This window comes from Pipistrellus kuhlii, unplaced genomic scaffold (assembly GCF_014108245.1).
Source record: "Pipistrellus kuhlii isolate mPipKuh1 unplaced genomic scaffold, mPipKuh1.p scaffold_m20_p_7, whole genome shotgun sequence".
NCBI classification, from domain to species: Eukaryota; Metazoa; Chordata; class Mammalia; order Chiroptera; family Vespertilionidae; genus Pipistrellus; species Pipistrellus kuhlii.
In genome coordinates this window covers 24,830,512-24,857,648 of record NW_023425573.1, presented here as the reverse complement: position 1 = coordinate 24,857,648, position 27,137 = coordinate 24,830,512, and the positions used below count along the sequence as shown (strand labels likewise).

The following is a 27,137-nucleotide window of genomic DNA, read 5'->3' as shown; positions in this document are numbered from 1 at the left end:
AATTTATAATTTTTTAATTCGATGTCTCCATTTTTTTGTTGGTATTCTTTTCTATTTGTTTGTAATTTTATATTTTCCTTTGTGCTTTATATATAAATAAACGAAAAAATATATTTCATTTATTTTAATTAAGTATAGATAAAAATAAAATAAAATGAAATTACGTCCACCGGGTGTGACATACTGACACGTCATAGCGAAAGAGTATGCGCCCGTTATACGTTGCGTAATTAAAAAGGGAACTCCTCGGTTATTAAGATGCTAGAACACAAGAATAAGGGATGGGTTGAAATTCACCTAGAGAACAGAGATCAGGTCACAGAGTTATGTGCCATGCAAGGAGTCTGCACTGAAGGTTTAAGGCAATGGCAATATTTTAGAAATAAGGAAGGTCATGAGGATCTTCACTAAGTAGGATTGGAAGGCATAATCAATTCATAAACCCCTCAGGAAGTAGGGGTTCATACTATTAGCGAAAGATGACGTCTTGAAGGAGAGCAGGGAGACAAGATTGGGATGAGTCAGATTTGGGCTGTGGCGACTGGGTAGAGGGAGATACTCATCATGGAAACAGGGAACACAGAAAGAAAATAAGAAGAGGTTAACTCCCTAGGAAGACTATTGGTGAAAACACTGATTTTAGGAATCAGATAAATCATTTCAACAATGAAAAAAACAAAATTATTTTTAAATAAACTTGGAAAACTCAAATGAAAAAAGTTAGAAATACGTTTGGTAGACAGCAGCGCAGGAGAAAACCTGGTGTTTAAACAGCAGCAAATGTCGCATTTTAAAATCCAAATTAGAATTTATTAATTTTTTTAAATCACCTCATCATTTATTTTATACTTACTCCTAATCAAAAGATTGAAAATATAAAATAATGCCAAATACATACCTTTTCTGCTTTTTTGTCAGAAATGTCTTGCTTCTCCAGCACAGCCATGCTCTCCTTCAGGTTCTTCACGATATCTGCTGGAGACTTGTGAGACTTCCCAAATGGGAACGGCATGGCGGCGGCGGTGACAGGCGCCTTGCTGCACTCTGCCTGCTGTAGCTGGGGACACAATACAAGGTACAAGTAAGAAGAAAGTAATGTCAATTAGAAGACATACTTTCTAAATCAGTAGGAACTGGGAAATCTACCGGTATATGCGAGAAATGATAATACAGTTATATCTTAGAATTGTAGAACACTTCTACTTTTCAAAAACATTTTTTATCACCTGTTCTTCCAACCACCCATTTGAGGAGGAACATGCAGGTGCTGACAATTTAGGGGCTATCTTTCACATGGCACCTAGTTCTGCCAAGCCAATGCTGAGAACTAAGTGGCAAAACCAGCTCAGGTCTGTTTTGATCCAAAATACCCTTAATAGATATCTCTATTTTATAATTGAGAAACTGAGTCAAGAAGCCTCAAAGTGTAGGTAAGGAGCTTAGTCAGACAGCACTAGCAACAGGCCCACTATCTGGGTCTCTCCAGGGGCCTCTCTTCCAGTGTCCATGCTGTTCCTCCTAAGTAACCTGGTGGGCACACACTTCCACAGCCCACCCACTCTCCTTTTCCTCCTCTTCAGTTAGTCACAGCATAAGAATTGGAGAGAACCTTGAACAAATCTCCCATCAGATCCTCAAATCCTTTAAGTGCCAGTTTCAACATGTACTCTTTCTACCTAGATACAACTATCTCTTATGAAGGGACTCGCTGGGCAACACCTTGCAGATAATGAACTTCTGAAAGTTCTTAATTTTTGTGGGCAGCAGAAAACAACATTCCCACCAAATCAACCACAATATTACATGGTACAAAAGGAGACATCAGTCTGGCAGGTGTGGCTCAATAGTTGAGCACCAACCTATAAACCAGAAGATCATGGTTCGATATCTGGTCAGGGCACATACTCCCGGTAGCAGGCTCGATCCCCAGTGGGGGGCATACAGGAGGGAGCCAATCAATCATTCTCTCTTTGTTGATGTTTCTATCTCTCTCCCTTTCTCTGAAATCAATTTAAAAAAGACATATATATATATATATTTTTTTTTTTTTAAAAGGACACATCAACTATTCCAAGTACTCACCTTGAAAAAATAAAGTTAACAAGACAAACAATGTAAGTAACTTGGGAACATGTCAGAAGTGACTCAGTGGTATGAACCAGGAGGTCATAGTTCAGTTCCCAATCAAGGAATATGGCCAGATCGCAGCCTCGATCTCAATCAAGTAGGGGATGTGCAGGAGGGAGCTGATCATTGATTCTCTTTCATTACTGATGTTCCTATCTCTCTCCTCCTCACCTTTCCTCTCTGAAATCAATAAAAAAAATTTTTTTTAAAAAAGTTATTTCACTAAATAAAATAAGTTAAAATCATAGGCATTAAACCTTGTATAAGACACCAAAAGATAACACTTTTGAGAAGATCCTTACGGATCACTTAGGTCAGTGGTTTGCAAACTGTGTTTCAAACTCTTATATTTAACTACCCATGATTCCTATCCCACCTCTGTCAAATTAGAGAGGCAAATATGAGATAGCTCAACCCTACTTTGTTGTCCCCTCCCCATATCAACATAAAATTTCTTTATTGCATAGAATTATAATACTTCTTTTGAACTTTGTCTAAGACTTCATTTGAAAAAAAAGTATTTGAATGTTTTTCTCTAACATTTGAGATACAGTGACCTACATATCTATTTACAAGTAAGCATTCAGGAGAGAAAAAGCATGCAAATAAATGCTAATGTTAAACTTACAATGAAATCATGGACAGGTATGTTATTTAGTGACTTATGGATGTGTTTGATTTGAGCATTCTCTATACCCAAATATCACCTACCTAGCTCTCCCTTTGTCAGCTTGTAAACCCTTCATTGTTTAATTCACACTTCATTAACCAAAAGAAAATGCCCTGAAACATAGGTTCTCAAAATTCAAAGGTGCATAAATTTACTTCTGAATATCTTTTCAATGACAAGAATTGTGGGTCAATTATAGGCGACTTACTCCCGTAGGATTGTTACTTTTTTTTATTTTTATTTTTATTACCTGCCTACATGCAACACAAATCCTGGATAATTATTTTCCATCATGCTTTTCTTAACTTTTTTTGCTTTGTTTTGTTTTAGGGGGGTGAGGGGCAATGCAGCTTGATTCTCCATAAACATTGCGGGTCCACATAGTCAACTCTCCGAAAATATCTTTTCTAGTTGTACTCTACAATGAATGGCAGTGATGCCATAGTCAATGCTGGGTGGAGGGTGGGAATGAAACAGTATTTTGCAGGAAGTGTTATGGTGCTATGCAACAGAGATATTTTCAGCTCTGGCTCAATGGTGGAAGGAGTGACTTTCCAGGGCAAAGGGGGTTTTAAAAAGTCCTACCATACGCCAAATACTGATCATAGTACAGAGTACAGCTGCCAAAGAGAACACAGATAAGGAGAGGCACAACACATTACTCTTTGTAGTTAGTACAACAGACAGCCAAGAGTTTGCCGAACATATAAACTAATAAGACTGTATTTTGAGGAAATACAGTGAACAAAAAGTACCCGAAACAAGAAGTGGCCACACCTCAGCAGGATCCAGTCACAGTGGTGAAGCTATTCATGACATGCTCACATTCGCTCCTTCTTCTCCTCTCCCTTTTTCCCTCATACTTCGTATATTCCTTTATGACAGTGTTTCTCAAAGTATGGTACGCGTACCCCCAGGGGAATGAGAAGAGTTTGGTGGGGGTACGCATTGCACCGGAGTTTAGTGGGTATATGCACTGCACCGTGCTTAGCTGCGCCTAACTCTATGTTCTCATGAGTACGAGGGGTACTCAGCGTTACGAAAATTATAGAAGGGGTACATATATGTCAAAAGTTTGAGAGACACTGCTTTATAATATATTATTTTAAAAATATAGTTAAAAAATTAAGTAAAAAATAAAAACTATACAAATAACTTTATTATAAAACATATAAATAAGAACGATATAGTTCTTATTTTGTTTATTGATTGATTAATTTGAGAGGAAGAGAGAAACATTGATTTGTTGTTGAATGCCTCCTGCATATGACCTGACCAGGAATTAAACCCACAAACTTGAGCATTGGAAAGAAGCTCCGACCAACCGTGCTATCTGGCCAGGACTATATGGTTATTAATTTAAATTATTGGTGTAATAAATAAATCCTTTGCTTTCTTTCATTTAGGTCCTCAAATTCACCAATTCTTACACAACTCAACCATCAAAGATTTTTCAGGGCAAAGACAAGGAAATAATACCCCTTATTAAAACTTTTGCCTTAGAATATGTTTCTTATGTCTAAGTTTGCCATGTATTAAACTTAAATATTTTATACTAATGTATGCTACTCAGTGATCCAACTTTTAAAATAATTGACAACATAGAAAAGTTTAAAATTAATGAATGGCTCTTGGGTGAAGATCAAGTGGGTAGAACATTGCTAAAATGGTAAGAAGAGTCATGCTTTATGAAATAAAGCTCTTATAAATATGTTAACTTAATATGCATAGAGATACTGAGTATTGATTGTTACTGAATTTATGAGTGTAATAAAGAAAACATAAGGAGCTTGAAGCAGATGTTATGAGTAATATGGTGAAATCATGGATGTGTCATACAAGTATGCTTATTAAAGTTGTGGGAAAAGATACCAAAAACAATCAATCCAAAGAGTTAGATAGTGGAGAAGGAAAGGGGAAAGAATGGCATTTTTTTCTTATAAGCCCTTTTTGTAACTATTTGCCTTCCTTCAATTATACGCATGTATTATTTTTTACACATGTATGATTTTGAGAAATCAATGAATTATCTAAAACAATCCATCCTTAAAAAAATCAATAAAATATATAAAAAAATAAAATAAAACAATCCATCCATCTTTAATACATAAAAGGTATTATCTGTAACACAATTAAATGGAAAGCTAAATGAAAAGTAATGCTACCAATGAATCGCATTAATTGTGAAAGCTGGATAGAGCCAGTGAATCAGAAGTGTTTTTCAAACTTTGATCATGATCTACAAGTAAGAAATGTATTTAATTACATACTTGTGCATGTGGATGCATGCAACAAAGCTAAAACTGACTTTTTTCTATTGAATTCAATTTCATTTAAAAAAAAATACATGATTGAACAGATTCATGAATCACTAATTGATTAAAGTATATAAAATATAAAGAGGAACAAAAAACTTGGAACCAAAAACAAACTTAGTTTTAAAAAGAGTTGAGCTTCAGTGCTTCAACTCTTGCTTCGTTCAGTCTCCTCATTTCAATCTTTACTCATAAGAACCAGAAGTTAATCCCTCTATGGAGCACTAAATGACTATCCAACAATGCTCAAATAATAGTAGCAACGGCACCACTAATGGACTCTTTAGGCCACACCGCTTTTTCCCAGAAGTAAAGAAATGCCTTCAAAAGAACCTTGTCCATCCTCAAGCAATACAGAAGCAGTACCATTCAAAGTGCTCAGGAACCTAGAAAGATGTGAAACACAAAGACACATATCTGAATTTCTTAATTGAGAATTCCAAATGTATGGAGATTGTCAAGCTAAAGGTAGCAATGGTTAAAAACAAGGACTATGATGGCTAAAAGACACCTTTCACCATAACAATCTGCCTGCCTTTCTCATTTCCCCCTGCTTCCTTTATCATCAGCAGTATTTAATTAGAAGTATTAGGGAAAAATTAGGAACTAAAAATAGCAAGAACCCATTGATTAATGCCCTTCAGTAATTTTTCATTGCCCTTTTAATAAAATCAAAATTCCTTGCCAGGACCCTAGGCTTTGCCCATCTTCAACTCACTGCACAGCCCTCCGGCCTCTCATTACAGAAGTTCATCCATACTGAGATCCTTCAGTTCCCTGAATATGCCTATTACTTCTAAGCAAATATGGTAAGACCTTAATTTTTAAATCTTGATGGTGAGAACATGGGCTTTTATTGCTACTCAACTTTTCTGTATATTCAATTTTTCTTTCCTTAATAGTGTTTTAAAACTGCCTAAACTGTGTTTTGAACATAACTGGAGTTCATTTAGAAAATAGACAAAAATAAATATAATTGAAAAAATTTCCCCGTCCTGCTAAAAAAAAAAAAAAAATTAGTTCATAATAAATCTCAACAGGACTCCTTATGCTGAGCCAAAATTATTAATGCAACTGGGAGAAAGCTAGGCACTGCTAGGATTCTAAAGAGGACTTGAAAACCACATCTCTCAAACTGGAGGAAAGCATGCTCCTGAAGGCAATCAGGGATGTACACGTGAATCCCAAAAAAGAAAAGGAGCCTCGGAGGGCAAGTTTAACTTGAAAATTTGGGGGGTGAGTGAGGAGGGTAGGGGTGAAGAATAATTTAACATTCTACTTTTATATTAAAATAGACATTTATGGAATTTATTAAGTCTGCATGGAAGGAATTTGCATGTCTATTTAGCACTGCACACCTCTTAGCTTTCATGCATCACTCTCCTCTAATTGTATTCCTGTCTCTCCCAATGCTCTTTCTTTCTGCATTTAATTCAATGACTCATCTTTATGTCCTTCAAGGTTCCACCCTTGGCTGTCTTTTTACCCTATATTCTTTTTTTTTTTAAGTACACTATTATTTTTATATTTTATTGATTTTGTACAGAGAGAAAGGGAGAGAGATAGAGAGTTAGAAACATCGATGAGAGAGAGTCATCGATCAGCTGCCTCCTGCACACCCCCCACTGGGGATATGCCTGCAACCAAGGTACATGCCCTTGACCAGAATCGAACCCAGGTCCTTTCAGTCCCCAAGCCGATGCTCTATCCAGTGAGCCAAACCGGTTTCGGCTTACCCTATATTCTTAGAAATAATCTCATCTACCCCTGGTTTCAGCAACCTGAAATCTATTTCATGCCCCAACCAATCATCCTACTGCTACTCCTTATTCTGGTAGATGTCTTCCAGAGAACTCAAACCTCATTCCCAAACTCTGCTTCTTTTTCTGTTCCCCTTTCAAGGGAACAGATACATTATTCACCCAATCACAAAATGTGGTCATCATACTAGACTCTCCACAGGTTAACTCTTCCATATACAATTAGTTCAAGATTTTAGTCAATTATATTGTCTACATCTCTCTAATCCTACATACATCAAGTGTGTGGACCTTCACTATTTTCCACATTGGGCGGGAGTTGTTGTCAATGGGGCCAATATCATCTGTAGGGGATGTTTGAAAAATTTATTTGTCAATGACTGTCACATCCACTAACCACTAAAATTTATTGTGTGTGTGTGTGTGTGTGTGTGTATTTAAAAGGCAGCATTGCTTTTTGTTCACATAAGCATAGCCTTCTGCTAACTATAGCCTTGCAGGGAAAGGGGTTAGGTTATCTACTCCATCTGCACTCATAACTGAGAATTAAACTTCTAGCTTTTGGGTCCCTAGGCCTGTCCTGCAATCAGGGTCCAAAAATGGTTATGTTGCTTAGTATGCAAAATTCAAACATTAAAGGACCAAATAAGAAAGAAAGTGAAAGTCACTGCAAAGCCTTTGGAAACAACTGATACTAACAGTTGGGTATGTATTCTCCTTTTTATTACTTATGCTCTATATGTGCAGTCTTTTGTATTAGAAGTCTACTCCTTTCTTCAAAATCAATGAAGACCAGATGATACTAGAAATGGCCACTTCCATTTTAGAAAGCACAAAAGTTCAAGTCACTGCTCTGTTAATACTCTTAAAAGTACAAGCAGCTCCACCCCATGAAAGTGCTAAACATTCAGAAAACTCACTGAAAAATCAAAACCTAACACCATTAGAGTTAGGACTGTTAGGCAAGCTGATTGCTTTTGGCTTGTGCAACATACTCCTAAATCTAACTCTATTCACCTATATATTACAAATACTGAAAAGTAGTCAGGACATTCAAATACTAACTGTGCTCTCACACTATATGCCACAAACTCAAGAATTACATCAATAGTACCTTCTCTAAAGAGGACAACTTTGTGGTGTGTGTTGAGTAGGCAAAGGTTTTAGAAATAATAATGAAAAACTGCTGAATGAGAACACATTCCTAGACAACTGAGTTCATAGGCCTGGACACTAACATATGTTAAATTTAACTCATAAACTTGGTGGTCAAATGCAAAACTGCAAACAAACAAAACGCCATATCTATAATAATAAAAGCGTAATATGCTAAGTAGTCCGGACAACCTTCTGGACAAAGCCATGGCTATGAGGGAAGCCCGGGTCCCAGGTGCCAGAGGGAAGCTGGTGCTGACAGCTGTGGGAAGGAAGACCTGCTCTTGCATGAATTTCATGCATCGGCCTCTAGTCTATATATAAAAAAGCATAATATGCAAATCGACCAGATGGTGGAACAACGACCGGTGGCTATGATGCACACTGACGACCAGGGAGCAGATGCTCAACAAAGGAGCTGCCCCCCAGCTCACAGGCCCCAATCGCCTGCTGGCCAACCTCTCGGTCCCTCCCTGCAACCAGCAGGCTCCTATTGCCTGATGGGAACAGGGAACTGGGGGTGGGTGACAGTGGATGCAGGCAGCAGGGGGATGGGGCTGGCTGCTGGCAGCCAGGGAAGATGGACCCTGATTGCAGGACAGGCCTAGGGACCCTAGCCGTGCACGAATTTCATGTGCTGGGCCTCTAGTACAATAATAAGATTGTTGCATACAAGAACTATTAAGGTTCTTAATTAAGCAGTCACAGAAATGTGCAATTTCAAAATAAATGCTGAATATCTACAACATGACAGATATTGTGTTAGATGCACTAGACCAGTGGTCAGCAAACTGCAGCTCATGAACCACATGCAGCTCGCAAGCTGCAGTTTAGTTTGCCACCCTGTTGACTAATGAGTTTGCTGACCACTGCACTAGACTATCCATATGAAATGATCTTATCCTAACTTTTTTTAAATTTTGGCATCTGAAAGTTTTGATTCAGCTTTTGAATGCAGAGAAACATCGATGTGAGAAAAACTGAACAGTTGCCCTGACATACTGACCCCAATAGGGGATTGAACCCACAACCTAGGTATGTGCCCTGATCAGAACTGAAACGGCCACCTTTTTGGTGTACAGGATAACACTCCAACCAACTGAGCCACCTGGCCAGGGCAGGATACATGCTCTTCTTAAAAGGAAATAGATATAATAACTCAGCTCTATTAAATAAACCAAGAAGCAGCTCAATTTTGACTAATTACCAAAGCTACGAAATACATAGTTCATCAACTATGTCAAAAACAAAACTAAGTGTTCAAAAGCATTTAAAACTTAGGAATGTGTTTTGCAATTAGTATATCTTGACCAGATTTTCTGAGACCAATGATGTTCAACACTGGATACTATGCAGGAATCAGAGTGACACTCTTTTACAGCCTAGATGATAGAAGTATTTAAAAGAATGTAAGATCTAGACAAACAGTTTTGGTTCAGTCCTTGGGATTCTGTTTCAAGAGGAATCTGCAATATTAATAAGCACCTCCAGCAACTCCCCTGCAATGATTACTTCTAATTACTGCTGTAAGCCAACCTGCACTAAGTCACTTAGAGTGAGACTCTCTCCAACTCTTACTTTTGTCTCTCCTGGGGATTTTTCAATAGGAGAATTATATATTTTTGCATGTGATATGCTCCAATAATTTCTTCAAAGAAAAGTGACATGATTATAATAAAAAATAGCAGCTGCTATCTTTGAGTTCCAACTACACATCAGAGATCTGGCTCGAAGCTTCATTTGAAATAATTCATCAAGTTTGACAAAGTATAACTTCAACACTAGCATTGCTTAGTTGTGGGACAAAGTCAATCAAGAAATCATAGGCCCCAGGTCTTCCTTTGAGAAGAAATCTTTGATTATTCATACAAAATGAAGTTGGTGGAAGGCAAATCATAATCTAATTGTTTTTGTCTAGGGCACATGTGTCAAACACAAGGCCCGCGGGCCAAATCCGTCCCGCCAGGCCTTGCAATGTGGCCCGCACCGCGCTGTCATCACTGCATTCCGCTGCGTTTCCATCACAATGACAGTTTATGACTGTTCAGTAAACCATTCGGCCCACGATTTAGGCTAGATTTTAGATTTTGGCCCCTTCTCTGATTGAGTTCGACACCCCTAGTATAGGGCAAGAGTGAATGTTACTGATGAAACAAACCCTGAAAAGAAAAATAAAAATCACTATATCATGAATTCCTGAGCTTTCTCCAGTTATCAAATAATTAAGCTACTGAGTGAAGGATGAAATTATAAATCCATTTTTCTTTCTTATATTTACTACTCACTTTGCCACAGGTTGTATAAAACATAGCCCATATGATCATTGGTAAACATCATGACCTAACCAGCATTTTGGTAAATAAGAAAAGCAAATAGCCAATTCTGTTCTTTAAAAAAGATAACTCCTTAAAAAGAAGACATAGTTCAAACTTGACCTGTAAGCAAATAAAAAGCTGAAACAAAGTTAAAATAAAAATAAAAAAAATTTTTTTTTAGAAAATATTTTGTTTGCCAAGCAAGACATATTAAAAAATAAACTGCTGTGGTTCTAAAAAGTTACACCTGAGAAGAATGAAATGATTTTTATTTTTTCCTTTTAGTCATTTTGATGAAGATACAGTATTCTGAAAAACACACACACAATTTCCTTTTTAAAATTTACAACCTTAAAACTCATTTCTAGAGGATCAGATGTAAACCTGGAAAATCACTCCCCTTCAAGGTCCCAGCTGCTATTTCTGTTCTGGCCCAACGCCCATAAAAGCACCAACATGCCAAAAAACCAGCCTTAGCGAAAGCACCATAGTTGGAGATTTGAAGGTTTGTTTTCTTTTTAAAATGCTCAAAGGCCACCTTGTGGTGGTATTTATTGTAAATAGACTTTTTCCAACAGAAGTATATTTAGAGCCGCAGAATAAACAATGACATGTCCCTGTAGAGATCACGTGGAACATTTTGCCCAAGGATGATTTCTCTGAGACTTCTAAACAGTCATATATCCTTTCCACCCCTCCATGTCAACACTCTAGTATATGGAGTCTTGATCTGGGTTGAGAAAAATTCAAGATGAAATAAAAAGGCTATAAAACATTTCATTTTAGAGGAAGTAATTGAAATTTAGGTGACAAATGATTGGCATGAACAAATATAAAAGCTCTTGCTTGCCTTTTGGAGAAAAGTTCCCAATGCCATAGCCAAAACTTAGCTTGCGGACCAAAAGATGTGATCATGCCTCATCTTATGGCACACATTCACTAGGTGTTGTTCCAGGACTTAGAATACAGCTATGAGATGAGGCATACACACAGGAAGACTGAAATCTATATAAGACTGCCCTGTCCGGCCAGTGGTTAGAGTGTCAGCCAGTATATTGAACAGTAGTGCTTGATTCCTGGTGAAGGGAATGCACCTGGGTTGTGGGTTCATTCCCTGCACCCTTTTGGATTGTGTGTGGGAGGCAATCAGTTGATGTGTCTCTCTCACATCAATGTTTCTCTCTTTTTCCTCATCCCCAACTTTCTCTTCCTCCCTTCCACTCTCTGAAAAAGCAATGGGAAAAATATACCCAGGTGAGAATTATACACACACACACACACACACACACACACACACACATACACACACACACACACATATATACACACACACATACATATATATGTATGTAATTCTCACCTGGGGATATTTTTCATACATATATATATATATATATATATAAAGAGAGAGAGAGAGAGAGAGAGAGAGAGAGAGAGAGAGAGAGAGAGAGAGAGACAAAAGATTAATACATGTCACCTGACTATGAAAAGAACTCATAAGATAATCTGGGTAGCAAATTTAGAGGATATAGTGGACACCGTGCTGAAGGTCTCAAACTTCAACAGAGGAGATGCTTCTTTAACTGTGTTTTGTACAAAAAGTAAATTTGGAAAAGAGTAAGAAAATGTATTACAATTAATTTAGAGAGCTTTATGTAACAATCTAAACAATCATAAGGAACAAAAAATATATATATTTTTTATTTCATGAAGTTCTGGTGGGTAATGAAGTATTGAGCAAAAAGGAAGGCAGAAGGTGGTGAAAAACTCACCAAAAACCCAAGTTGTTTACAGAATAACCACATGCCTTCATTTATTGCTCAAAGAACATTCCACAACTTTATGGAGTGGTACTTTCCAGGTAAGTGTTGACATCACAACATAGTCACTAGGGAAAATTTGCTTTTTTATCTGAAAGCTGTATCTAAAATGCACAGCAAACACACCATTTATATCCAAGGGAGCATAAAAAGTTAAGTTTTAGGTATAGGTCCCAAAACATTCAGAAGAGCAACAATAGATACATTTACTTACATTAAAAAAGCTATTTCCTTGTACAGAAATTTTAAACATGACATTTGATTTTTTCCCTTTACTATTTCAGCAGAATGCTAACTCAAGTGAATGTGGTGACTAAACCAAGTATTTATGAAAGTGTTCTGAAATCTGCAAAAAAGCATACACATAGACATTATTGCTGTTTTTTTATCTACTCATTTGCTGAGGGCACTTGGGCTGTTTCCAAATCTTAGCTAGGGGTGCATATATTCTGATTGGTGTTTCAGGTTTCTTAGGGTATACTAGAGTAGAGGCCCAATGCATGAAATTCATGCAAGACCAAGCCTTTGCGGCTGCCTGAATCCTTCCTTTGCAGCTGAGGTGTCTGCCTCAATCCTGTGGCTGCAGCCCTGGCTCCCTCCAGGAAGGACACCCGGTCTAATTAGCATATTACACTTTTATTATTATAAGATTATTATAGATTCCTAGAAATAGGATCACTGAGTCAAATGGGAGTTCCATTTTTAATTTTTTGAGGAAACTCCCTACTGTTCTCCACAGTGGCTGCACCAGTCTGCATCCCCACCAGCAGTGCACTAAGGTCCCCCTTTCTCCACATCCTCCCCATCACTTGTTTGCTGATGACAGCTATTCTGATTGGTGTGAGTTGATATACCACATTGTTGTTTTAATTTGCATCTCTGGGATAATCAATGACTTTGAGCATCTGTTCATGTTTCTTGGCCTTCTGTATGTCCACTTAGGAAAAGTGTCTATTTAGGTAATTTGCACATTTTTTAGTTGAATTATCCCTCTTCCTTTTGTTAAGTTGTATGAGTTTCTTATATATTTTGGAAATTAACTGCTTATTGAATGTATCATTGGCAAATATATTCTCCCATGCAGTGGGCTCTCTTTTCACTTTGTTGATGATTTCTTTTGCTGTGCAGAAGCCTTTTATTTGGATGTAGTCATATATGTTTATTTTCTCCTTAGCTTCCTTTGCCCTAGGAGAGGTAAACATATTGCTATGAGATATGTCTGAGATTTTTCTGCCTCTTGTTTCTTCTAAGATTTTTATGGTTTCACAATTTACATTTAGGTCTTTTATCCATTTTGAGTTTATTCTTGTGTATGGTGTAGGTTGGTGGTCTAGTTTTTTTTTTTTTTCCATGTACCTGTCCAGTTTCAACACCATTTGTTGAAGAGATTGTCTTTACTCCACTGTATGCTCTTGTCTCCTTGTTAAAAATTGAGTGTAATGGTTTGGGTTGATTTCTGGGGTCTCTGTTCTGTTCCATTGATCTATAGGTCTGTTCTTGTGCCAGAACCGGGCTGTTTTGATTACGGTGGCTTTGTAATATAACTTCATATAAGTTATTGTGATTCTTCCAACTTTATTCTTTCTGAAGATTGTGGCAGTTATTTGGGGTCTTTTTTGATTCCATATACATTTTTGGAGTGTTTGTTCTAGATCTGTGAAATTACTATGCAGCAGTAAAAAAAAAAAAAAAAAAAAAAATGAACTCTTACTATTTGCAACAGCACAGATGGAGCTGGAGATTATTATGCTAATTGAAATAAACCAGTCAGGGACCTGGAGATTTTTATGCTAAGTGAAATAAGCCAGTCCTAGAAAGATAAGTATCACATGATCTCACTCATATGAAATAAATTGATGAATAAAACAGATTCAGAGACATAGAACCATAAACAGACTAATGAATTTCAGAGGAAAAGTGGAGTTGGGAAGGGGAGAGATTAACCAGGGAATTTATATGCTTATATGTTTAGCCCATAGACACAGACAATACTATGGCAAAGGCTTGGGGGAGGGGCAGATAAAGAGGAGGGAGCCAATGGGATAAAGAACAACAAAAAACAAAACAGATGCTATAATACTTTAAACAATAAAGATATATTAAAACACACACACACACACAAATAAAAAACAAAACGAAAATAGACAATACCATTTCTGTGCAGGCCTCAAAAATCTACCTTCTTGGTTTTTAACTTGATCCCCAAATGTTGAGGTTATTGATAACCATATTACCATCCTGTCAAAATCTTAGTTCAAACAATGTTAATGCTAATTAAAATTCTGTTTTCTATAGGTATTTTTAGGGATAGTGGAGCGCATAGATTGAGCTTGTACCTTAAAAGTAGGAGATTGGTGATCCAGGCTTTGACATTTTCTCAAACTAAAATGAAATTAGCTATGAATCGCACAGTGGTTTTAAACCTTCCTATAAGGTCCGGAGCAGGTGAGCATCCCATCTTCGATCCAGCCCATTTACCTCACTTCTATCAGTTTTTAACTTATTTTTTTATTTGGGCTCCTATGTCAGAAATTTAAAAACTATACTTTATTATATTAAATATTATATTAAATACACTGTCCATTAAATATGTCTGCAGGTTAAACACAGTATTATTTTCTGAGAAAACACTGACCTAGACTTCAAGTCAATTTATACAACTAGATTTAAAATGAAGTCCTAGTCCTACATGGTTTGGCTCAGTGATAAGAGCATTAACCCTCCGACTGAAGGGATATGGGTTTGAGTCCAGTCAAGGGCACATATCTTGGTTGTAGGCTGGATCCCTGGCTCTGAACCAGACAGGTGTGGGAGGCAACCAATCAGTGTGTCTCTCTCACATCTATGTTTCTGTCTCTCCATGCTCCTTCCACTCTCTTTAAAAAAAGCAATGGTAAAGATATCCTCAGGTGAAGATTAACAACAACAAAAAAGAAGTCCTGGATAAGCTCTTCAATTTTCAAAGGCAAATATTATAGTGCCACCCACCAACTCAGCTAACTGTTAAAGTAGAGTGGTTAATTCGACTTCTCTAGTATCAATTTTAATAAAAAGTTCAGTGATATGAGTAAGTACAGAGCATCAGAAAAGTAATGACTTAATTGCACTCCTGCCTTGTATTATTATTATTATTATTATTATTATTATTATTATTATTTTATTTAAAGAGAGAAGGGAGAGGGAGAGACGGAAACATCAAGAGGAACATCATCGATTGGGTGCCTCCTGCAAACTCCCCCCTGGGTATTAAGCCCACAAGCTGGGCATGTGCCCTGCCGGTTTCTGTGTCGTTCCTGGGTAGATGTTCAATCGATGAACCATATCAGCTAGGCTATTCTTCATATCTTGTACTAAGTAAGATACCTCACCTTTTACACTCTACAGAGAAATGAAGAGACAAGTGTACTAAGGACCAGAGCCTGCATTACAAAGGATCCAGAGGGTTCCAATTCCTGGAAAAATTATGCTACTCTTAAGTGGCTGGTTTGTTTTGTTAACTCATGTACACAGTCTTGGAATTATCTTGCTGTCTTTGTTCTGGCTAGTCAAATTCTGGTATATCATCTCCCTAAACAGTCCTTTCTGAGTTACATGGCATCCAATAACAGCTATTAGAACTTCCCAGTTTCTCTTTCTTCAATAGTTCCTGAGAAGCTACGTTTAAGAGGAGGAAGAGTGAATTCATCAAGGTTAAAATAAGATGCTTACATTTACAATCTCTCCTTCTCTGCATCTCTTTTATTTGACCACCATCAGAATTGATTGTCCACTTATCTAGTGTTTTAACCTTCAATTTGTTTAAAAAACAGGATGCTTAATGGGTTAAGAGCATAACCTCTCATCAGACCCATGTTTGAATTCCAGTTCTGCTGTGTGCCAAAACCCTTAGGTAAAACATTTACCTTCTATGTCTCAATTATTTATAAAATGATAGGAATACTGTTAAAATTTTAACTTGCATAATATGCCCAGGGTAGCATTTAAGGAAAAACACACACACACACACAAAAAAAAAAACACATATAAAACAGTTATCAGTTTGTGTGAGCTGGTACTATTCCGAGGTGAATATTAACCCTTCGTCTATCATCATGTAAAATTTCATAATTTTAGTTTGTTTTTTTTTTTTTCAGTCATTTGCTTCCTTAGTCAACGGTCTGAAAAATATTCATATAAATTTCTTTTTAAAAAAATATATTTTATTAAATATATTTAATAAAATAGAGAGGAAGGGAGAGATAGAGAGTTAGAAACATCGATGAGAGAGAGTCATCAATCAGCTGCCTCTTGCACACCCCCTACTGGGATATGCCCGCAACCAAGGTACATGTCTTTGTCCGGAATCGAACCTGGGACCCTTCAGTCCCCAAGCCAACATTCTATCCACTGAGCCAAACCGGTTTCGGCAATTTTCATATACATTTCTTATTTCTACTTTATGTGTTTTAAAACACATTCTTGAAACTGATTTCTTTACATAAAGGGTAGCTTACTTATAAAAATAGATTTTCCCAAAGAATAACCAATTGTCTATAATATCTGGCTAAATAATCCTTTCGTGCACCGGGTCACTAGTGTGTGTGCGCGCACTACAGGAATTTAACCGGGAGTGCTACTGCTCCCTATGACATGTGCTGACCACCAGGGAGCAGCATGGAATGAAGGACGGTTCCACTGGCAGCCAGGGAAGGAGGGCCCTGGCAGGCAACCGGAAGGGGGATGCCAGAAGGTTCCAATTGGCCCTGATCAGCAGCTAGGCCTAGGGACTCTACCCGGTCACGAATTTCATGCACTGGGTCTCTAGTATAACACATATTCTTTATCTGTAAGTGGACATTTAGGTTGTTTTCATGTCTTGGCTGTTGTGAATAGTGCTGCAGTGAACATAGGTGTGTAGTTATCTTTTTGAATTTGATTTTATATTCTTCGGATAAATACCCTGAAGTAGAATAGCTGGGTCATAATTTTTGAGAAATCTCTACTGTTTGCCATAGTGGCTACACTAATGTACTTTCCCATCAATAGTGTACGAGGGTACCCTTTTCTCTGCATCCTCTCCAGGACTTGATAGCCATTCTCATTGTGGTTTTGATGTGCATTTATTTCCCTAATAATTAGTGATGTTGGCATATTTTCATGTGCCTTTTCACTATCTGTATGCTGGCTAGGGGGGTGGCCGCGGGTGGTTGGACAGTGGGCCCCAATTGGGCTGGGGGGTTGATCAGAGGCAGGGCCACCTGGGGGAGGGACTGTGAGTGGTTGGCCAGCCGGCCCCAACCTCTGGTTGAACTCCAGGTGGAGGGTACAATTTGCATATTAGCCTTTTATTATATAGATGTTACCTCAATTAAAAAACAAATCTGTTCTCCTCCCCACTGATGTGTGATTTCGCTCATGTAGTAGGTGCATATATACCATTTATTGAGCTCCCTAGTGACTTTAAAAAAAATTGGACTATACTTTCTGGCCAATAATTTAACTTGGGAAATTTTCTTGCCTAGCTTCATATTCAAGAATATGGTAACCCTCTATTCTTAAGTTTTTCTTTACTCAATTATGTTTACAATTTTCCTCATAGAGATCTCAAAGATTTCATATAGATGTCCCCACCTGAGGCATTTCACATTTTGTCCCTTTAAAATTTTTCTCCCAACATTTTTATAATTGGGTATTTCTAGCAAGAAAAATGCTACCAAATTAAAATATCTTTATATGGTAAACAGCTATTTTACTGAACCTTTATTTTTTATTTTTCCAATTGATTTTATTGGTTTTGCAAATACTGCTATTTTCCACTATTTTTTCCCTAATATTCTTGCACTGCCCAGGGTAATACCCTAAGTGTTATTGGGCATTCTTATTTCATTTTCTGATTTCAATGGGGAATTCTGTCAGTTTTCCCATTAGTAGGTTTGCTGTTGGTTTAATGTAGCTATTATTTTATCTTCTACAACTTTTATAGAATTCAGAATGGAGAAGAACTGATGAATTAACATCATTATCTTGGCACATATTGGGATGAAGTAGCATGAGTCTTCAATATACAGTATAGTGATGCTGTACAATAAGGGTTCACAGCCAAGGCTCTGTGACTTAATATCAGGTTTAACCTTGGGCAGATTATTTAACTTTTTGGCCTGTCTTCATCTGTAAAAGGAGGGTAATAACCTCTTTCTTAGGGTTGCTGTGAGAATTAACAGAGATAATATACTAGAGCAATGCCTGGCACACAGTAAATACCAAGTGCTGCCTGTTATTTGTTCTCTTAACTAAAATAATTTCCTATTTAAACTTGGTGTTTTACTTTGGATTTTCATGGCTATTTCCATACGAAAAATTGGAACAGAGTTTTCATCCTTTGTATAATGTCTTATCAGGTTGCTTTTCTTATATTTTATTAGGTTTTTAAAAGTTATGGTAGTTTTATAACATGAATTTGGTATCTTTTTTTCTATGATCTAGAATAAATCAGATGGTTTATTGATACTCTCCCCCCCAACCCCCAAATATAAAGAACTCATTTCTTTATAATCTAGGTCTGGAGTACCCTCTTCTTTTTTGGTTGGGAGGCCATGGCCTTTAATATATACTTAATATATTCCATGATTGACAATCTATTCAAGTGTACAACTTAAGACAATTCTGAAAAGCAACCAGTTCTCCACTTGTGTCTTACTTTTTAAGATTTTTTTAATTGATATTTTAGAGAGAGAGGAGAAAAGGGGGGGAGGGGAATATTAATTTGTTGTTCCACTTATTTATGTACTCTTTGGTTGATTCTTCTGTGTGTTGTGAATGGGATCAAACCAGCATCCTGGGCATATCGAATGACACTAACCAACTGAGCTACCCAACCAGGGCCTATATCCTTAGATCTTTCAAAGTTATCCACAACATACACATTTTAGACCCAGTGTCTTTTCTGGTCACTCCCTCCTAGATGTACTCCTATGACTTGTTTCTTCTCCATTTTTTTAAATTTTTATTTCTTCCTCCTCCCAATAATAAAAACCTCTGTAACAGATAGTTTTGCCTATGGCAATAATTTAATTTGGGAAAATTTCCAAGTTAGTTGTATATAATATCCTATACCAAGCGCACTCATTCTTCTGTTTTCCTTTTACTACATCTAATTTTTAAAATGGCGAAACTTTAGAGGAGCATTTGAGATCTTGTTCCCCAGCCTATGTTGTCAATTTGACTCAAATAAACTCATGCAAACTTTTAAAAAAGGGGAAGAAGGGCTTTCATAAGATAAAAAAGAAAAAGCTAACATTCTTCATCCTCACCTCTCTTCTGTAAGTTTTTAGCTTCTGTGAGGAAGGAATGCACTCTCCTATTAGCTAACCTTCTTCCCATTAACTTACTATGAGGTCTTCAGGAACAAGAGCAAGACTAGCTCTTGAGTAAATAAATGGGTTATAATAAATCTTAAAAAACAGGGATGCATGATTTTTTAACATATAAAACTAGGAAGTACTTACTTTACCATGTGCGCATACAGAAAAATGTTACCAGTTCTAGTTCTTGCCTACTTGAGAAGGCAAGGCATAGGAATGTGGGTCAGTGTCTGCGACTAATGTTGCCATATACAGCTTAGGAAAAGTTTCTTGCATAGCTATATTCTAATACAATGAATGTAAGTAAAATTACCTTATAAAAATATCAAAATGACTTTTAAAATCCTAGATATTTCAACTTAAATTTACAATTTAACATTTTTCAGATCTCAAATATGAAACTATGAACCCTTACAGATATGCATATCCTGTCTTCACCCTTATCCAAGACATTTAACAAAAACCTATGATGAAAGAAAATAGTAATGGATGGTAGCTTCCAAAAACCAAAACATTTTTAAGGACTTCCTTCTGGGATTTGTCCAGTAATCAACATCAGGTCTAGTCTCCATGGTTTATAGATCTCACCCTTACACTTTTTTGAAAAAACAGTACATTAGCTTCTTTAATCTTCCTGCACAGCTCCCTCTCTTATATCTCATCAAAGACCAACAACAGTAACTCAGTTCTCTGAGAGTTCTCTGTGTCCTAGATATCATACATCCTGACCAGAAGACTGGAACTTGTCTGTTCTATAACAGAAATTTCCTATGTTCCAGGATGATTCTATATTCTAGTACGATGTGGGAGAGGCAACAGAGTATGGTAGGTTACAAGTGTACACTCTGGAACCAAGGTTTTAAGTCTCAGGCCCCTTCATAGGTGTATGATTTCAGACCAATTATTTAGCTTCTTTTTTTCCGTTTACTTACTTGAAAATATGGGGATGAAAACAGGATTACTATAGGATTAGATGAGGTAAATATATAGGAAGGTCTTAAACTTTATACCAGCAGGTAACTTATATGTGCTATGTTAGCAATCACTGAAGGTGAGCAAAAGTAGGTTAATAACAATAATAATAATACAATAATCCTATGTAATAAAAGCTAAATATGCAAATTATCCCCTCAATGGGAGTTTGACAGGGAGTTCAACTGGAGGGTGGGGCCGGCAGGCCAACTGCCCACAGCCCCGCCCCACTGCCAGCCTGGGCCCACACTTAAGCACAAATTCATGTACCAGGACCCTAGTCCTATATAATAAAAGGCTAATATGCAAATGGACGAAATGGTGGAAAGACCGAACAGCAGAACAACTGAAAAACTGGTTGCTATGACGTACACTGACCACCATTGGGCGTGAGCTGAACATGGCAGGCGTCAGCCACGGTGGGATGGTGGAGCAGGTGAGTGGAGGCACCAGGCCAAGGCTGGGTGCTGGTCGCTGTCATTGGGGCAACTCTTTGGTGGCTATTGAAAATTCTTTGCTCCCTGCATGCCATGGTACTACCAGGTGCTCACACCTATTGCCAGTGCTGGCCCCGATCACTCAGCACTGTCAGCGGTGTTAGGGGTGGCTGCCAGCCCTAATCATCCCTAGGGGCTTTCCTGAAGGGCAATCGGGGGCAACAGCCACTGCTCGCACCTGTTGCTGGTGCTGGTCCCAACTGCTCTGTGCCATCAGCAAACGGGAGCAGCGGTGGCAGGTTCGAGGCTGCCAGCAGACAGTAGACCGGGGCCACGGTGGGAGAGGCCAGGCAGGGGCATGGAGGATGGGCACCTCGCAGCCCACAGTTCCTTTCAAGGTGCACAAATTCGTGCACTGGGCTTCTAGGTTAATAAATAATAATACAAGAACAAACTCTGTGTTTCACATACAACTTTTGCCCACCCCTGCATTTATCCTTTTTACTTCATTCCTTTTGTTTACAAAAGTAGAGAATCTTTATGCTATCTTCATACTGAATTGGCATGCCTCAGTGATGCTGACTAGAACCTCTCATTTTATTATAGCAACTTCAGGACATAATGAGGACAAATAGGCAATAAAAGAAGCAAACAGGAAAACATTTAACCAAGGCTAAACAATACAAAATACCTCAGTAGGTGACACATAAGTGTATGAGGTAGCCAATTATGTTCAAGACAACAGGGAACAGTGTACAAACTGGATTTAGCTCCCACCATTGTTAATTTCCTCTAACTGTCCCTTTTCAACAAAATTAAACCCCCAATAGAAATATAAAATACTGATAAGGGGATTAAAAAACTGCAGAAACTGGGATAAAACATGGAATAGCAATTTTTACCTTGTCCTTCAAGTGAATTGAAACTATAAGCATTCTTATTTAGTTACTGATGTAGATATGTACATATTAGTATTTAAGTACATGCTAAGAAGATTCTTCTAAATTTAAGATGCTATTAAAAAATGAATAAATTACATACAATAATACAGCATAAAGCTCAACAACTAAGATCACAACCAATGATACATCTAGCTACATATTAGAGTCCAAGTTTACTTAAAGATTGATTCAACACTTTCAATGTCTTAAAATACTTTTGAAAGTATGTGTATGGTGCAACAGAAAGAGCTCTAGAGCTTTAATTATCATAAAAGCGAAAATGTATTGGGCACTTAGCATATCAGACACATTGTGCAAAGTATTTCTTACTGAATCCTCACAACTACTTTATGTGTAGGCTCTACTTGAGGCAAAAATGGCTTTTCATAATGGGCCAAAAAACACAAACAGAAACAAAATCTGGAAATTCTAAGGTTAGAGTTTTTCCTCTTATCTTTAGGTTGAGCTTTAGTTTTCTTACTCAGTCTAGTAAGGTCTAGGTATTGTTTCATAAAATTTCTTTTCCAGTTTGGACAGTGTGCTAATAATGTATGTGCTGGGTCACTGAGCAAAATGTAATTTCTCAGTGTGGGTTGAAATTAAAACAAATTAAAAAAAAAAAAAAAGGATCGAAAAGCCACTCATTTAAGATGTTCATTGTAAAAAAAAAAAAAAAAATGTTCATTCTAAACTGAAAATAAGTTATTCCAACCTTAGTTGGATTCCAGACCTGATAGAAGTAATTATCCTAATCACAAAGTAAATTACTTGAACCCTGGCCAGATACTCAATGGTTAAAGCATCATTCCAATATGCAAAGGTTACAGGTTTAATCCCTAGCCAGGGCACATATAAGCAGCAACCAATTAATGCATAAATAAGTGGAACAACAAATCAACGTTTTTCTCTCTCTCTCACCTTACCTTTTTCTCCCTCAAATCAACAAATCTTTTTAAAAAGTTTTTAATTACATACTAATAAGTATGTAAATAAGGGGATTTCCAAATTGTTTTGTAATAAAACCTTCCTTCAAGATGTTTTGAGTGTATTTTCTAGAGGAGGGGGTATTCTTTCTTCTTTTTTTAAAAAATATATTTTATTGAGCCGAAACCGGTTTGGCTCAGTGGATAGAGTGTCGGCCTGTGGACTGAAAGGTCCCAGGTTCGATTCCGGTCAAGGGCATGTACCTGGGTTGCGGGCACATCCCCAGTAGGGGGCGTGCAAGAGGCAGCTGATTGATGACTCTCATCAATGTTTCTAACTCTGTATCTCTCTCCATTCCTCTCTGTGAAAAATCAATAAAATATATTTTAAAAAATAATAATAAAAATAAATATATTTTATTGAGTTTTTTTTTTTACAGAGAGGAAGGGAGATGGATAGAAAGCTAGAAACATCGATGAGAGAGAAACATCGATCAGCTGTCTCCTGCACACCCCCTACTGGGCATGTGCCCATAACCAAGGTACATGCCTTTGACTGAAATCTAACCTGGGAAGTTTCAGTCCACAGGCCGACGCTCTATTCACTGAGTCAAACCGGTTTCAGCAAGGAGGGGGTATTTTTGTGATCAAATAATCTTGGAGAATTGGGAAATACTGTACACAATATTTCCTTCCTAGACAATCACAATGCACATTATTAAAAACTCTGGCATGCTTTCTCTCAAGTATGCCCACACATTTCCCCCACTTCTTTCCTTAGGCACGTATCCTTCGCTTTCTTTCTCCTAAGCTCCCAGGGACCTTCTTTTGACTTTGTAACTTGTTTTGTGAGTTCGCTTCTTCTGCCTCTGTGACTTTCTCTCTTAAAGACTAAACAAACTTCTTACACTGTGAAAAATACATAAATACATACATACATACATACCCTGACAAATGCTACAGAAACACAATTACACAACTACCATCAAATTTCAAATCTGATTGTTTTTAACACAGTGTTTTCCTAAACACATATTTCATTCTGTAACTTCTCCACCAACAGCTCCTAATTTCTCATAAAACTAGTGTTCTGCAAAGCACAATGTGGGAAACATTGTTTTATATAAACTTATTGGGAAAAGGGTCTTCATGAACTTCAGCTATTGAGCAAATAAGCACAAATACAGCAAAAGATAAATAAAATTAACAGAAAATTGTAATTTGGTTAAGTATTTTACCTCTGCTGAGCAGTTTTATCAGAACATTACAGAGTTGTATCATTTAATAAATATGTACAGAAACAATGTATTATACTTTAAAAATATGAAACAAGAAGACTAGAGAAAATATCTGAAGAAAGGTAAAAAGAAACCTGCAATTCAAATAAATTATAATCTACTGTACAAAACTTACATAGGAAAACCTTGTAACTCACATTGGAACAAAGGCTGAACAGAGAAAAAAAACCACACAGTAAACAGAGTCTAAAGATCCGCAAAGATTATGTTAGTGAGTTTGTCTCCCTGGTGGAGAATCCAAAGTAAATGAACTGGCCGATAATATGCCATCAAAGAAGGGAACGGCTGTTTACCTAGACTAGGAGCCTTTTGAGATGAGCATATAGGACAGAATCCAGCTTAATGGAACAAATTAACCTATAATATATATTTAAGGAGTTATGAGTGTTCAGGTGTGGTGAACATCACCATCATCTCTTATCTCTGATAGAATCAGGGCTAGAAACAATCCTATGATCAAGGCTAGCATACCACCTTTATGTAGGTAGAGGCTTAGTACCAATTATGGCCATGCACACTATCTCATGCATGTTCTTCACATCCTCAAATTCGATTCTACCTTTTTGGTCCTTTCTTTTCCATTTCCATTGCCTTGGTTAAAGTTTTTCCATTCCTCAAAACAAAGAACTCACAGAACTTCATAGCTTATGGTACTTAAAAGGTGACAGTAAAACTTGATGTGAGGCTTGAGGATTTTGTTAATCGTTAACTTACTAAAAGCTGTACTTTACAACTATATAACATTTAGCTGTTAACTATTTATTCATAAGTATGAAAATAAAAAATTTAAGGATACACATTTAGATATTACATTCCCTGAAGCAGAGAACTACCCTACTATGGTATATCACACCAGGCACCTGACCAACCAGGAGAAAAAAATGTTAAAAGTATGGTTACATGCCAGAAAGTTCTCATAAAGAAACTGATTTCAAGACCACAGACAAAAAGGAGCAGTACTTAGAACAGGGAAAAAGGTAGTCAGAAAGCCTACATATAGGATCACTGAAAATAAGAGCAAGAGACTTGAAGGGCTTTCAGTCTGGTCCCACTCATAGAATGATGGGATGGCTGATGATGCCCAGAAAGGTAGAATGACTTGCCCAGAGTGACATAATTAGTCATTGAGTCGGGACCCAGGCCAGATCTTTCAATTCCCAGGCTTCTGCATTTCCCACTATAGCTCAAGGCCTCCCATCTCCTCTACAAGACTAACATGGAAAATAAACATTATTGGACTAACTAAAACTATAAACCACAAATCAAATTATGACCCTATACAACTAGAGTACTTAGAATAAACCATCTTATATTGTATTACGACACGTGATTACTATCTAGAAACCTATTGAAATCCTCATTAGGCTATATTTACAAACCTTCACTGTAAAGTATTAAATAAAAAATTACCAACAAGAAACAAGGAACATATGAAAGAAAATAAAACATATTTTGGAGGCAGATCCGGGTTCAAATCCTAGCTCAACTGTGCAATGTCTGTGCGATCCTAAACAATTTCTCACTTTCATTTCCCATCTGTAATGATGCTGGGAGACAAGACTACCTACCTCAGAGGTCTGACCTACAATTAATGGTACCAAAATGGTAATTTTCTCCCTCAATCTATTTTTGTCCATCTCCCTTGACTATTTCAACTTTTAACTTCATACAACCACCCCCCAATCACTTTCCAGCTACAGTCATAATTATAGATGTTAGTATATTCAACACCTTAAAACAAGATTTATGAAACAAAGAACACTTAGGGTGTGAACATAATCTTTGTAAATGTTAGCAAAAAGGTTGAAATAAGACATTACTGAATAAAGTACAAAGCAATTTTTTCCAAGCCAACTGGATAAAGAATATAGGAGAACCAGGCTCCATCTAGTCCAGTCCTGTGGCTAATAAACTGCATGACCCTAAGCAAGTGACTCCACTTCACAGAAAGTACCAGTTACAGCTCAAAGCCTCACACTGCTCAAGTTACAGTGGGCCTCAGTGTTCTGAACTACAGAAAAAACTTCCTGACTAGAGGGTTTCTAAAGTTCTCACGTTTCTTCCATCTGAGCAGTGTAGCATCAGTACCATCACAGAACTTGTCCCCACTTGGTATGTGCCTGGCCCTGTTATAAGCACATTAGATGGAGTAACCCATTTAAGTCCTCTTATAATCTTTGGAGATATGATTCTATACCACTCCTATCCAAAAAACCTAAGCTAGAGAGAAGTAATGTGCCTAAAGTGACAGAGCCCAAAGCAGGTTGAGGGTTCAACCATCTAGGGCAGTGGTTCTCAACCTTTCTAATGCCTCGACCCTTTAATACAGTTCCTAATGTTGTAGTGACCCCCAACCATAAAATTATTTTCATTGCTACTTCATAACTAATTTTGCTACTGTTATAAATCGTAATGTAAATATCTGTGTTTTCCAATGGTCTTAGGCTCTACAGCAGCGGCTTTCAACCTGTGGGTCCCACAGGTTGAGAACTGCTAGCAGACTTAGTAGCAAAATTACAGTTATGAAGTAGCAACAAAAATAATTTTATGGTTAGGGGTCACCACAACATGAGGAACTGTATTAAAGGGTTGTGGCATTAGGCTGAGAACCACTGAGCTAGAGGGTCTGGCTGCATTTGTGTGTCTACTGAATCTCAGAATTCTGTAAATTGCAGAGTAAGCCTTGACTAGAGACATGTAAACAAAAATCTGTTCATGCTATTTTTTCCTTGGGCCTAAATACAGCTGATACATAATCTGTGGAGGGAGAGAACAGTGACCAAACATGTTAATAGCACACTGTAAAAGAGCAATCTACAATTCATCAGATAAAGTTATAAAGTAGCCACTTAATTAAGATCAAGCTACAAAATGTGTATGTTGCTTCTCCAACGAATATTTTATCAAAAGAATCAATGTTGTGTCGAAACGGGTTTGGCTCAGTGGAGAGAGCGTCAGCCTGCTGACTGAAAGGCCCTGGGTTCGATTCCAGTTAAGGGCATGTACCTTGGTTGCGGGCACACCCTCAGTGGGGGGTGTGCAGGAGGCAGCTGATTGATGATTC

At 37.4% G+C, this 27,137-nt stretch overlaps 1 protein-coding gene across 7 annotated transcripts in view; it reads right to left on the bottom strand.

Annotated features, from left to right (window-relative positions):
• CAB39 (calcium binding protein 39) overlaps positions 1–27,137 on the bottom strand; it is a 71,429-nt gene that overhangs the window by 38,766 nt on the left and 5,526 nt on the right. For 6 of the 7 annotated variants that reach the window (XM_045575264.1, XM_045575263.1, XM_036422075.2 and 3 more), the window contains exon 2: positions 899–1,057. In XM_045575264.1, coding sequence (XP_045431220.1) covers positions 899–1,012 — 114 coding nt within the window. In that variant the 5' untranslated portion in view covers positions 1,013–1,057. Of the gene's footprint in view, positions 1–898; positions 1,059–27,137 lie in introns of all 7 variants that reach the window. The other variant, XM_045575261.1, reaches the window with a different exon arrangement.